This window comes from Perognathus longimembris, chromosome 2 (genome assembly GCF_023159225.1).
Source record: "Perognathus longimembris pacificus isolate PPM17 chromosome 2, ASM2315922v1, whole genome shotgun sequence".
NCBI classification, from domain to species: Eukaryota; Metazoa; Chordata; class Mammalia; order Rodentia; family Heteromyidae; genus Perognathus; species Perognathus longimembris.
The window spans coordinates 118,579,805-118,595,242 of NC_063162.1; the positions used below are offsets into that span (position 1 = coordinate 118,579,805).

Below are 15,438 nucleotides of genomic sequence, written 5' to 3' on the forward strand. Positions count from 1 at the left end.
AACTCAATTAAATTGGATTTTATTTGTTTTTTTGTTTGTTTGTTTGTTTGTTTTGGGTTTTTTTTTGCCAGACCTGGGCTTGAACTCAGGGCCTGAGCACTGTCCCTGGCTTCTTTTTGCTCAAGGCTAGCACTCTGCCACTTGAACCACAGCACCACTTCTGGCCATTTTCTATATACGTGGTGCTGAGGAATCGAACCCAGGGCTTCATGTATACCAGGTGAGCACTTTACCACTAGGCCATATTCCCAGCCCTGAAATTGGATTTTAAATTGAATAGTTAGAGCTAAGAGTACATCCTAATAATCAATTATGTTAATAGTGCTGGAGCTGAGGAAAGAAGGAGCAGTCTGTTTATCAAAGCACATCCAATCAAACTACATTCCTTCACAATCTGTAGATTTCATGGTGTTGTGCATTTCTATTTAAAAACCTTATTGTTACTGAATTTTTGCCAAAATGGAAATTCGCAGCACCTGGATCTTTTCCTTACGTAAACATGGATGTTTAACATAATTTTTTAGGAACTTAATGTTTTCTTGAGTTCATATCCATGAGCAAGACTTTTTCTTTTCTTTTTTTTTTCTGGGCTTGGGGCTTGAACTTAGGGCCTGGGTGCTGTCCCCGAGCCTCTTTGTGCTCATGGCTACCACTCTACCACTTGAGCCACAGCGCCACTTTTGACTTTTGTGAATAGTTGTTGAGATAAGAGTCTCACAGGGACTTTTCTTGCCCCCTCTGGCTTTGAACTGCGATCCTCAGATCTCAGCCTCCTGAGTAGCTAGGATTACAGGCCTGAGACATTGGTATCTGGATTCCTATTGGGTTGTTTTTGTTTTGTTTTGTTTTGTTTGCCCTTGTGTACCTGGCACATTTGGTTTTCCTAGAGCTGCATCACAGTTCACTGACTTGTAGAAAGCCTATCTGGTGAGCACCAAGCTCTGAGTTCAAACCCTAGTACCTCAAAAACAAAAAGAAAAAATAAACCTAAAAAACCATCCCCAAACTAATGACCTGACAAAATCATATGTGTATCAATATATAAGATCTAGAAATACTGCTTTACAACTACATCTCTCTGATTTTTGACAAAGGAAGCAAAAACATGCATTGGTGAAAAGAGCCTCTTCAACAAATGGTTTTAGGAAAACTAGATATCCACATATATAAGAATGAAACTAGACCTCTGTCTCTCAACCTGTATAAAAATCACTTCAACATAGATCAAAGACTTAGTGTAAGATGTAAAATTTTGAAACTATGACAGGGGAACATAGGAAAACCATTGGAATATAAAGCCATGGGCAATGACAATTCAAGTAGTTATGGAAATAAAACCAAAAATTAATAAACAGGATTCCATCAAACTGAAAACCTTCCACATATCAAAGTTACCAATTACTAAAATGAAGAGACAGTCTACAGAATGAGAGAAAAAATTTACCAGCTACTCATCAGACACAGATTTAATATCCAGAATATATAAAGAGCTGAAATTGGAAGAATGAATAACTGAATTAATCATAAGCAAAAGAATTAAGTACACAGTTTTGAAAAGAGAAAGTGTGGCAGTTTGATGAGACTGATTTGGATGAGGGAGAAGAGAAAATGGAAGAGTGATTATGATCAAGAAACATATTTGCATAAATGTACTTCTTAAGATGAATCGCCCTTGTACAACTAATTTATTTCTACACACATATGCACACACACACACACACACACACACACAAAGATAGCACAATGAAACTCACTGAAATGTTAAAAACAGGAAAGAAGCAAAGGGAATGAAGAGAATGTAATACAGGGGGTAATTTAATCAAAGTACATTATTTGCATGTATGGAGATAGTACAATTAAAGCTGTCTATATAATTAATTTACATATATATGTATATGTAATTTTCAGTGACCAGAGGCATCACATGTGTTTTCTTCTGCTTTCTGTGATCTACTTGAAGCTGCCTTGTATGAAAGTGTATATATCTCACAACACAGGCACTGGGTTCTCCAGAGAGTCACTGAAGAGTGACTAAGAGTCTGCTATCTTGTGATAATGTAATATCTAAAGTGATGTCCTCTTGATACTACTGTATTTTATTTGAAGAGAGTGCATCCTTACATTCAGCTGATACTCAAGGAAGAGAATGACATTAGACCTGACTTTCATAAGCAGGGAATCATTTGAGTCTGTGTCAGAGGCTACTCACCAGAGTAGTAATAGATGAATACTAGTTAGATAGATGCATGTATGGATGGGTAGACTGGATGAAAGGATTCATGTTATAACACACTATCATTTGTTTAATGTTATATATCTAATTAACAAAAACCTTTAAAACTTAAAACTATTCCAGAAAAACTGAGCAAGATGTTGAGATATACGAACACTTTTCCTATATATAAAAGCTGAGCATTTCTACAACTTTTTGCCTAAAGTATAGAAAGTGTTAACAAAGACATGGTAAAAAATGTAAAGAATTAGAAGAGTAAGTTGTGAGACACTCTTCTTTCTCTATGCAGCCATCCTAATACTGATAGCTGTTATATAAGAAGTGTTGCTGTAGGAGAGAATTTGTTTCCATGTGAGGAGATTTCTAATGATTTATGTGTTTGTTCTTCACGTACATTAACAGTAAACCTTAAACGTGTTCTGGAACATACATGCTGCTACTCATGACCAGTAACTGTGCATTCATTGTGCTTTTATCTCCAGCATATGGATTTAATTACTTCTTTATGGAGCCATATATCACTTTTAGAGTTCATGGTTTTGTAGAAATTGTATTTACATATGATAAAAAATAATTATCCTGAAGCTCTTAAATATTTATCATTTTGGGGAAAGAATGAAATACACAAAGAAAACAAAAATGAGTGGTAAGTTAATGTTTCATTTTTATGGATTGTTTACACTTGGATACATACCTGGTTATGTCGTTTCTAAATATAAAAGCCTTTGCTTTTTCCATTTTTACATAAGATTGTGGAAATGCAATAAATCTTGAAACATTTTCACCTTATTTAATTCTAAAAATGTTTTATTGACATCATGTTTCAGTTTTGTTACTTATTGATTTTTTTTAGTGTTACTGGCATCTGAATTCAGAGCTTTGTGCTTGCTGTATTTTAACACCTGAGCCACACTCCCAGCCCATTTTTTCCTTTGTTATTTTTCAGATAGGGCCTAGCTATGCCTTTGCATAACTGGGATTATAGGCATGCAATCACCATAGACTTTTTGGTTGAGAGAGAGGTCTTTGACATTTTGCCTGGCATGACTTTACCTTGAACTATGATCCTCCTGAACTCTGTTTCCGAAGTAGCTGGGATTTCAGGTATACACCAACATGACAAGCCAAGAGATTTACTTTTTTATTCAGAACTACTGATTTGGTTACTAAGTCTGTGATAACATGTCATTTACATGAAGCAAAGTAAGGGAATTTTCACGTACATGGAAGTCATTAACCATTGTGGGTTTTTATATTTACTGCTAAGAAGATCCCCCTCCCCTTTGACTTCAGGAGCTCTCACCATGGATTTCAGACCATACACTATGCATTTCAGAGTGAGAACCATTTAATCCTAGATTAGTAAGAATGATCAACAATTTTGCATTTGAAAGAAGATTAAAACCAGTGGAGTTTTCAAAGAACTGAGTGAAGGAGATTTTGGCTTAATGAGACATTTACTTGTGCCAGTGTTATATAGCTTAAAATTTTACTGATTACCTTTTAATGTGTGTATGAATAAATATTTAAACCTGAAACATCAAAGCTATTAAATAGAGAAATTTTATTTACAGAAAAGATGGAAAATTTTTGGCTGAAAGCTTTTTAGTTTAACTTGTTAATTAGTATCTACTGTGAAGTAGCATCTATCAGTTAACTTTTTTATTTTCTTTATAAAGGATTCCTCCCAGATACTTGTATCTCATACTTGCAATCCTAGCTACTCAAGAAGCTGAGATCTGAGGATCTTAATTCAAAGCCAACACAGGCAGGAAAGTCCACTAGATTCTTCAATTAGCTATCAAACAGATGGAAGTGGAGCTGTGGCTCTCAAGTGGTAGAGTACCATCCTTGAGCAAAAAAGCTAAGGGATAGAGCCCAGGCCGAGAGTTTAGGCCCTGGTACCATCACCACAAAAACAAAGGAAGGAAGAAAGAAGAAAGAAGGAGGAAGGAGGAAGGAAGCAATGAATCCTGTATTTCAGCTAAGTTTAAGACCATGCCTGTGATTATATTCAATTCATCTCAGGCAAAAAGTTCACAAAACTTTTGAGCTAATAAAGTTGGCCATCACAATGTGAGCTTCTCATCACAGGTGTATAAGGAGGAAAATTTCCTTAGGCCATTCCTAGGCCATTCTGGGCATAAAGCAAGATTCTCTTTGAAAAGTAATGAGAGTAAAACTATCAGGAAGTATGGTTCAAGGAGTGGAGTGCTTGGCTGACAAGTACAAGCTAAAGCCCTGAGTTCAAACCCTAGTACTATCAAAAAATAAAAGGAAAAAATTCTATTTTAACACTTTTAAAATACTATTTTAAATATGATAATGTTTTAAATACTTTATTTTATTCTTATGCTTGTCCTGGGGCTTGAACACAGGGCCTGCGCACTCTCCCTGGGTTTTTTGCTCAAGGCTAGCACTCTGCCACTTAAACCATAGCTCCACTTCTGGCTATTTGGCTGGTTCATTGGTGATAAGAGCCTCTAGACTTTCCTGCCTTCCTGCCTTCAAACACAGTTCTCAGATCTCAGCCTGCGTTAAAAAAATATTTTATTTTATTGTAAGTGTGATGTCCAAGGGGTTACAGTTACACAAGTAAGGTAATGAGTACATTTCTTGTTGAACAGTGATACCCCATCCCTTGTTTTATTCCACTTTCCCTCTCCCCAGATCCTTCCCCCCAAGTTGTAATGTTCATTTCCAACATAGAGTCTAGAGTTGCTGTTGCATTGTCCTTTGTCTCACTATTTTGTTATTCCCCTGCCTTTTCCCAAATCAGATAAAACACCTAGCTAGAATTATAAGCATGAGCCGCTGGTACCTGGCCAATACTGTGTTTTGCAATACAGTATAGAAAAGACAATATTACACTTACTACTGGGTTAGAGAAAAAAGTTTCAAATAAATAATTCTTTGCAATTTATCATCAATATATGGGTTTATCTTTCAAAGAAAAAATCTTAGGCAAATTAAAAAATGTTACATATATAGTACAGCTTATTAATACAGCTTCCAGTATAGAAGAAAAATTAGGCATATGCAATAATAAATAAAAGGCCAAAGCTTGTTTGTATAAGACTTTAACTCTTATTATCAGTAAATTTTAGTGGCTAGAGATACCACTGCCTGCTTAGTAGAACTTGGTTAGATACAGTTATTAATCTGCTTGTAGTATGGGGAGTATAGTCTGTACTATCCCACTTGAGCCATGTCCCAGTCTTCTTTGCTGTTAGATAGGATCTTGTACCTTGGCCTGCACTACCTTGGATCACAATCCTTCTCCCTTGCCTCTAAGCAAATGGATAGTCAGAACTTTAAAAAGTTATCCATTCATAAAAGGGCTGTAACATCAAATAGTGAAAGGGGAGGTGACATTGCTTTTACAGAAAAGGCTTTAAAGTCACTGTTTGACCTTGTGACCGACAGTGCACAATGTATTACTATGGAATGTTCAATATCATTTAAGTGCATCTGTTTTTCTTTTTGATTTTTAATGCAATAACATTCAGGATTTGATGCAATGTAAATTTTATTTAAAGAATATTTGAGTGAAAGACTTGGTTAGAGAAGAATTAATTGATTTATGCTGCTATAGGATTTTCCTATCTTAACTCTGCACTAAGAATTTTTAAATCTCAGCATTATTTAAGTGCTGTTTTTGACCAGTCTATCTAGTTAACTAAAAGAACTCATGTATGAGAAAATAAGCCAGAGGTTCAGGTTCTTACTTAATCCCCCTGTCACTGACATAGAACATGAAGGCTATTTGTTACTTGGTTTAACAAATGCAATTTTATAGTTGTTTATGTTTGGTTTGACAGCTCACCAGAGACATTGATAATCTAATCAAAGAAATCCTATGTAGTCTAGACATCTAAACTCCAAAAGACATAGATTGCTTGGTCTGGCCATAGATGAAAAGAAAAAAGGCAACTGACCCATTTGCCCTTGTTTACTATATCTCAGGAGGGGGTGAACTGTGTATTGCTCTTAGTACAATAAACCAGCTGAAACATGGTAAGTCTTTTAAACACTGGGAAAATAGGCCCTAACTGTAGATTTTAGTTTCAGTAGTACTATTATTTGTCTATCCTAAGCTTGGGAACCACTCTATTTTTAATTGAAATAGCTATGTGTATTTGGGGGGCAGGGGGCGTTGCTACCTTATTTTTATAGTGATTTTACCCAAAGTAAATCATCTGCTTTGCTTTAGGCTAAAGCAAAGTTAAAACCATAACAATGAAATAAACAAAAACCTTCAAAGTGAGAAAAAATATTTTTATTTAAAGAAACTTTGCATTTATATACAGGCTGATTCATTAGATACCTGTGGCTCATGCCTGAAATCCTAGCTATTTGGGAAGCTGAAAACTAGAGAATCACAGTTTGAAGTAAGCCTGGGCAAAAAAGTCCTAGAGATTGTATCTTCAAATAAACTGTGAAATGTCAAACTAGATTCATGACTCTGGTGGTAGAGCACTAGCTTCACAAACTCAAGACCTTGAGGTTAAACCTAAGTACCACAAAAAAAAAAAGGAAGCAAAGGATGGAGGGAGGAGGAGTGGAAGGGAGGGAAGGAAGAGAGATGGAAGGAAAGAAGGAAGGAAGGAAGGGAGGGAGGGAGGGAGGGAGGGAGGGAGGGAGGGAGGGAGGGAGGGAGGGAGGGAGGGAGGGAGGGAGGGAAGGAAGAATAAAGAAATGACTGGGCTATATATTTTGTTATCACAACAAACATTCATTAAAAACTCTAAGCACTAGATACATAATTCCACATTTTTTTTTATTTTTTATTTTTTTGGCCAGTCATGGGGCTTGGATTCTGGGCCTGAGCACTGTCCCTGGCTTCTTTTTGCTCAAGGCTAGCACTCTGCCACTTGAGCTACAGTGCCACTTCTGGCCATTTTCTGTATATGTGGTGCTGGGGAATCGAACCCAGGGCCTCATGTATATGAGGCAGGCACTTTTGCCACTAGGCCATATCCCCAGCCCTAATTCCACATTTTATATACTTTATAATATTTATTGTAGTTATTGTAGTCATTTTACAAATATAGAAACTAAGGCTTAGAAATGTTACCTTCAAGGTTGCAAAACCAGAAAGTAGTATTTACTATTTGAAGGATGCATACTAACACAGCCATTTTTCTGTTTGTAGAACCTTTCAACTCCTAAATTGTACTATTACTAACATATCCATAGTCTGAATCTATGATTAAAATTACCTTAATTATAATGTGATATTTTATGCTGAATTCTGTATTTGCCAGATTCTGTGTATAATCTTCATGGGACACATTTTTCAGAGGTGTTACAGTTGTGTAAGTCAGGTAATGAGCACATTTCTTTTTGGACAATAGCTTCCCTACCGTTTATCCCAGTTTTTTCCTCCCATCCCACTCATAATAGTGTCTAGTGAGTACCATTGCTGCATTTCTTCACCCTTTGTATTTCCATTTCTGTACCCCCATTTACCTTCCCAAAGACAGATAAACAAGACAACAAGAAAAACAACAAAGAAATGCAACAATTAAGAACATAAAGACAAGTGATATTGTAATTCACATAACTCAATTCACATACATATGGAAACCTATATTATTTTGAAAATATATACATGAGATTAACAATATTTATAGATATGATTAAATTCATGTTTATAGAAGTATTTATAGATATAAATCAATTCATAGTAATAGCCTTTTCCTTTGTCCTGTTTTTGTCCTTTATGATCTGTATCTGTAATGTCATTGCTTAGCTCACCTTTCTTCTCCCTTAGGGACACTGACTGAACTACTAGAGTGACACTACTTTTTTGAGTCTTGATAAGCCCTGATGAGATCTTGAGGTTGGCCACTTTTTTCAGCAGTCCTTTTTGCTGGAGAGTCATTACTATATTAGTCTTCATTAACTCTTTCCACAGATTTGTCATTGGACGAGAAAAACCAGGACAAGTGAGCGAGGTTGCCCAGTTGATAAGCCAGACCCTGGAACAAGAGAGGCGCCAGAGAGAGCTGCTTGAGCAGCACTATGCCCAATATGATGCTGATGATGATGAGGTAGGAGGACGGCAAACTTGCCCTACATTCTTTATCACTGAGGTGTTCACCTTTTTTACGCTGGTGTGATTGTAACTGTGTAGTCAGTTCTTTACAATTTGATAAGGAAGATACGTCTGTATTGTACTAAAAATCACTTGTGTCAGATATATATGAATCAAGTCGTGGATCCTATTTACAGTATTCCGAACAAACATTTCTTCTCTTTTACCATACTATTATAAAGAAATTCATAGAAACAAAAAAGGAAAAAACACTGAAAATGTGAAGAATGGTTATCTTTATTGCTGGAATTAGATGGTCTCTCTCTGTTTTATGTTTTCTTCAATCTATTCCAAATGTTCAACAATAGGCTATGATAGTTTTTCAAAGAAACCAGTAAACATTGTTAAGTAGAAAAGCATACCTATATCTATATAAAAATATACAGAAAAGTACTAAAGATGGATGAGTGTTTCCAGAGGAAGCCCCAACCCCCCCCCCCCAGAGGAAGAGAAAGTCTTTGGACCTGCTCAGTATGATTTGTGCTAACAAAACGCAGAACAAACCTTTTCCACTAGCACATGTTTCATGGGGTAGATACATATTGGAATAATTTTACATCCTGTTCTCTGTAGAAGATCAAGTAAATGAATAGAAGCTAACCCCCAAGTGAAAACGGTTCTCTGGAAGTCTTGTGTGCTGTAATGTAACACAGATGCTGGTCTATTTCTAATGTCATGCCAAATGTACATTGATACAATGGGACAACATGCTTTATTATAAGCACATTCAAACATACATATGTTTCATATTCACTAAATCCGTCAACAATTTAGTTGTAGTATTTCATACTTCATTAATAAATATTCAGATAAAGCAAATATTATTTTATGTCAGTTGATATGTGTAATGAAATTTTACATGTTTAACCTCTGCTCATCTGAATATGTTATTTTTCCAGGAGAAAACCCACTTTTTTGGTTGCTAACTAGTATATAAGGAAAATTAAGAAATGGACATCCAAATATTGTTGAATGTATATTTAATCTCGGATATTATCATCCAAATGTGTATATTCCTCATTTATTATAGTTGAAAATTAGGAGTGGTATGCCAATTAACTTTTGATCAAAGAATAATTTATTAGAAAATCTTCCTGTGAATCAATTAGTCTTAACATTGTTTCCTTCCACTTACTCCTTCATTTGCAAAGTGTACTCGAAATAATGAGTTTTGTAATTTTACTGAGATATGAAATAGGAAAGTAATACTTTGCATTTTGAAACTAAATATTTGGCCTTGTAAACTTAGCAGTGTTTGGTGTTTTACTAGGGGCATTGATTTACTAAGACTGCGAACCTACTGTAGAATTCTAGAGTCATTCTTTCTTTACAAGCTGCTCTTTGCCTCTCATTCTGCTGCAAAGATTTTGGATGTGGTTCAAGGGAGTAGAGTGACCTCAAGTGGTTAGAAGGGAGGAGGTCAAGCTAAAGCTAGAACCTGAGTGGCCCTTGAGTCTATACAGGATTGGACTGGGCCTCCAAATTTTTAAATAGCTTCTCATATTTCGTAAGTATGAAATAAGACAGCACGCCCAGAGCTTGTGTGGTAGTGACCACCCACAATCCCAACATTTGGGAGGCTGAGGCAGGAGGATTGGCCTTGAACTTGGAACCCTCCTTTCTGAGTCTCTGTTTCTCAAAAAAGAAAAACAAAAGACATTATGTTTAAATGAGAAAACACTGTATTTTGTTTTTTTAATTACACATCTTTAAGTAAGGAAAATTTTAGATGATTTGTCACAGGATTCTTCAAGTTATTTTGATGAAGTGATCATTGATCTCATTTATCCCCAAAGTTTTCAACTCAAGCAGCTAAAGCTGTGTATGTATGTGTGTGTATTTGTTGCTCACTTTATGTATTTGTTATGTACTTGTTAAAGATGTTTATATATGAATGATTTTTAAATAAAATTTAATCATTTGAGTTAACATAAAAATAATTTTGCACAACCTTTATACCTAGGAGCCTAAAGTACATTAAGTAGAAGATTGCTAGGCTTTTATTTGTTAGCCTGGTTTTGGAAAGCCAGTGGAGTTGATTTTCATCTGAGAAGGTAGTTTTAGCAGTAAGGGGAGTAATTAAATAGTTTTATCAGATACTTGGCAAGGGGCCCTTCCTATATGATCTCATTATTTTATTTTATTTTATTTATTTTTTGCCATACTGGTGGTACTAGGGTTTGAACTCAGGGCTTCATGCTGGTTTAGCAGGTGCTCAACCACTTGAGCCATGCCCCTGACCCTTTTTGCTCTGCATATTTTTAGATAGTGTCTTAAATTATGCCTGGGCTTGGACTACAAACCTCCTATCCATACTTCCCAGCATAGCTTCACCACCAAGTCCAGCTTTATATCTTAGGATGAGATCTTGCAAACTTTTCCTTATTCCTTTTTTTTTTTTTTTTTTTGCCCATGCTAGGTTGGAACCACTATCATCATCTTGATCTTCCTCTAGAGTAGCTAAGATTACAGGCATGAACCACTGGCGCCCAGCCTCATTTAATCTTTCAAAGAATCACAAGAGATATTTGCCCCTAGAAAGGCAATGACTCAGGGTTTTTTTCCCCTTGTGATGAAAGAGTAATTCACAGCATTTAGGATTAAAATAGTTTTCCTGCCTCTAAAGCATGAGCCATGCAATGAACTGGGCTGGTTTGGAGGGGAGTGCTGGGTGGGTTTGTCTGTACTCAGGTGTGCACAGAAAAAGGTAACAAAAGATGTTAGCTGGCTTCCTGTTTTGAGTGTACTACTTAGGTTCTCTGAGTCTTTGTTTTGTATTCCTAATAACAGGGGAATTGGATACTTGGAGAATTCCTCAAGGCAGCAATCCATTAATATCATTTTCGTTAGCATTTCAGAGTTATTGAATGTTGAAATGTTTTACATAAATGAGTTTTTCTTGTGGCTGAACTTTCACTTCATTCCACAAGTTGTAGAAATAGAAATCAGATGCCCACTACTGTGTTACTCTAATTAACTCTCCCTTTATTGTAGAGGTTTGAGTCTACTTCTTTGTGGTTCCTCCCTCATCTTCCTCTATGGCTTCTGTGTTCTTTTTGTGTGTGTTACACAATGCCTCCTTAAGCATGGACAGGTAAAAACAGCCAGTACTTTTCTATCAACAGGAGAGAGGAAAACTGAACAAATAATGAAAATTCACTCCAGTGTTAAAACCTCCAATGTTATCACTTTTTCAAAAGTTTCAACTAATGTTATCAAATATTACAAAATTGATTTGAGTATTATCTCTGTATTTTCTATTTATTCTCTTTTTCTTATTAATGGAAAGAGAAATATCCAAAAAGAAAAGTAAATTAGAAGAACCAGAATTGGATCTCCAATGGCTAAATGATCCTTGAAAACCGGATTTCATTCCATATGCAATGAAGCAATTTGTTGATTTACATATCTTTGTTAGAACAGGCTGGGAAAGTGTGTAATCAGTCACCTGGCTTTTTACTTTTCTTACAATTTGTAGAATCATCTTGGGATTTCATATTCCAAATCTTTTATATGCTGATATCCCCTGAGACATTCCCTAAACATAGCCAGGAAAACCTCTAATTAAATACAGAAGAACCAAGTTCATCCAACTAATTTTCAGAGCCAGCACTTAGATTAGCCTTGTCTGCAGATGAACAGGGAGCTTCTGGTTTTGATCAAACCATCCAAGGTTGACTCTAACTTGGAACTTGACATATTAGCGCAGGGGAGCTACGTGCATGAACTGGTTACGCAGAACGCACCATAGTGTGAGAAATGTGTCCTGAAACTGTAAACGTACAACGGTACTCTGAAAAGAAAAGACTAGGAGAAATAAAGTTTAGGAGTTTAGCATGTTTTACTTATGCTGACACATTTCAAATTGTTAAGTCATGCTCTATAGAATTTGAAATGTATAGGTAATCCTCACACATTTAAATTTATGACTTTTGTATTTTTTCTCCAAATATTTGAACTAGAAGAATTTAAAATAAGCAAATAGCCAATTCCATTTCAATTTGCATTCCTATTTCTGTTCACTGTCTGTTAAACATGCTAATTTTTTTAAAGTAGAGATGACTGTGGCTAAAGACTGAAGAAGATGGAAATCTGAACCACTGGAAGCATTTTAATGTACATCTCATCGTGTCTGTGATGAGTGATTGCATTTCTGGATTTCATGGCATTACTATTCATTTGTTTTTCTTTTCTTTTTTAACATCTTGAAAGGTAACCATGGAGGAGTTCAGTGAACCCCTCAGACAGTCAGCAGTAGGCCAGCAAATTCCAGGGGTATGGTAAATTTTTCAACTAGAATTTCATTTTAATAACATTTAATCTTCTGTCCTGTCATAATCTTCACCTAGCAATGTTTAATCTTCTAGTTAAGACATGCAATTGTAGTATATACATATTTTTTCATAACATGTTCATATTATATGGGTATCTTTTTATCAAAGCACATTCTGCAGCTTGAAGTAGTGTGAACTCAGAATGGAAATACAATACAAACTGGTGTTATACCTCTTCTTTTGAATTAGAAAATAGACATGGTCCTTGAAATGAAAATGGGTAATTTTATATGGATGTTTAAAATTATAAGATTATTTGGGTTTCTTAAAGATCCTTTTAAGACAGTATTTATTACATAGTAAAGTGTTTTATTGTAGATGACATTTCACATTCTTTTAGGCAGCTGTTCATGATACACTTGTAATCATCACTCTAGAAACTGAAGCCCCTTCTCTGAAAACACATTAGTATTTTATGATTTGTTTTCCTTACTAGAAATTCTCGTCATTATAACAATTTTACAACAGTATTAATTCTTAGAATCTTTTAAAGTATTGGATACAAGTTAAAATAACTGCCTACATTTTAAAAAAAATTATTGCTTTTGTTAAACATGTAAAAATCAAGGTGAAAGGTACAGTTGGTATAAGTACAGAAAAGTTTGTGGGAATATAGATTTTATGTGAAGTACAGTTCCATGGAGAATATTAAATTTGATTTGCTGTTTGCTGTTTGGAAACAGCTTGTGCTGTGTAGGCAGGAGGTCGTAGGTGTTATGGACAACCTGACCGTACATACCTGTAAAACCCTGAGTAGGCTTCTGTGACCCAGGCAGCTGACATCTTCCTTCTATTTGACAATGTGTTACAGCAAACATTAGGGCTTCTGTACTTGCCCCGTCTTTGCCTTTAGGCTGCTCTCCTGAGGGGGAAAGATCCTTCTGTAACTGTTTTTGTCAACCATTTTAGAACACAGTGGCTGAATTGCAAGAAGTGTCTGGCAACTGCAATAACAATAACAACTATTCCCTTAAGGTTTGTGTTTTGGGTAGAAACTAATGTGTTTCTGTACCTTCTTGCTTCACATGTGAAATTGAATATTCTATGTGTCTTATTAACTTCCTGTGCTCTGAAAAGCTTTCCTAGAGCTTTGGGTTGGTGTGCTGAATAATCTTAAAATAATGATTTGAAGAAAAACATGTTAGCCCTATAACATCACAAGTCTTTTTATTGAGGTTCTGCGTTTTGCTCTCACTTCCTAATATTTAACCAGGGATGCTTTTAATCACTAACACTTTAAGTATTTTGTGATTTAACATAATAAGGAAAACGAATATTCAACATTGAGGTTGTATGATGGTTAATAATAATTTATCATGTCTTTGAATCTAGTGATTTTTTTTTTTGAAAAAGAAGCTTTGGACGCTAAGTGTGGATACTAAAATGTAAAAGTATTACATTTTAAATAATAAAACAATTTTAATAACAAAGGTAATAGAGTTAAAAAGGGACATCAAATATGTTTAAGAGGTAAATGGACTGATTCTGATAAGAAGAGCTGAGGAATTAGAGAAGGATAAAATCATTTTAACAGCCATTTACAGACTCCACATTTGGTAGCTCTTTACAGTCATTAAGTTATATCTTTTGATTTGTGATCCTCCAGTTTGTCAGAATATGTAATAGTGATCATTGTCATTGAAACATAGGGCTCTTAGAAAATACTCAACTGAAGATTATATCCATACTTGGCCTAAGCTAAGCAAAATACACATACTATACACACACACACACACACACACACACACACACACACACACACACACACAGAGTCCTAAGGAAGTAGACATTCTTCTCTGCTTAAAAGGACCTCTCTAGGTACAGAAGAATGTTCCTTGTTCATAGAGATTTCTTTCACATAACACTAAATACAGACAGGAAAAATGGCTGTCTCAAAGGATATAAAAACCTCAATAGAAGCAATAGCAGAGTAGCATCATCATAATAATTAATGATGAATATATAAGTATGACATTTGGATGAAATAAAGAAACCAGACATAAAAAAGTACTTCACTATCTCATTCAAATAACATTGTAGACTTAATGGAAACTAACCTCTAGTGCCAGACTGGATGAAAATGATTACCCGCTTCCATGAGACAACTAATTAGAATAATAGAAATGCTCTGTATCTTCCATGTGGTTGTAGCTACTGACTGAAGTGTTCACTTGCATACATTTAAAATCATTTTAGTGCATTTTATTGTGTGTACATCCAAAGTGGGACGCCTTAATTGGAGAACTTCAATCATAAAACTAAAATGAAATCTCTGTAGGGCATTATGTTCTCCATCCCAAGGACCACATAGAAAAATACCAGTGTCCTATCTTAGTGGTTTATGGGAAGGGGAAAAGATATTATCTCTGAGAAATCATTATCACTACAGCCTGAATGTATGGTAGGTTTCAGGAGAAACATTTAGTCAAAACCCAAATGTTAAAAAAAAACAAAACAAAAAAAACCCCAAATGTTCAAGTTTTAAGAAATATGAGTTACAGTTTCAAAGTATAAAAGTCACACCTAAGTAAAATGCCATGATTAACAAAACAGAGGAAGAAAGTGAAGAAAGAGGAGAATAGGGATGAGAGAAAGAGCAAGAAAGGAAATTGACATGTTGAGAAAGAAGAGATGGCAGAATGGTCCTCTAAAAACTATTTTATTAGCAATTATACCCAGCTGGAATAAAATCTCCACTAATATGCAACTTGACATAAAAAATAAGAAATGCAGGTAAAACTTGTACAGTATGTACTTAGCTGTCACTGTGG

General features: G+C 35.3%; 1 protein-coding gene across 6 annotated transcripts in view; it reads left to right on the forward strand.

Annotated features, from left to right (window-relative positions):
• Positions 1 to 15,438, forward strand: part of Ppp1r9a (protein phosphatase 1 regulatory subunit 9A) — a 275,864-nt gene that overhangs the window by 180,028 nt on the left and 80,398 nt on the right. For 3 of the 6 annotated variants that reach the window (XM_048340051.1, XM_048340052.1, XM_048340055.1), the window contains 3 exons: positions 8,154 to 8,289; positions 12,546 to 12,608; positions 13,577 to 13,642. In XM_048340051.1, coding sequence (XP_048196008.1) covers positions 8,154 to 8,289; positions 12,546 to 12,608; positions 13,577 to 13,642 — 265 coding nt within the window. The remainder of the gene's footprint in view (positions 1 to 8,153; positions 8,290 to 12,545; positions 12,609 to 13,576; positions 13,643 to 15,438) is intronic. The other 3 variants (XM_048340054.1, XM_048340056.1, XM_048340053.1) reach the window with 2 other exon arrangements.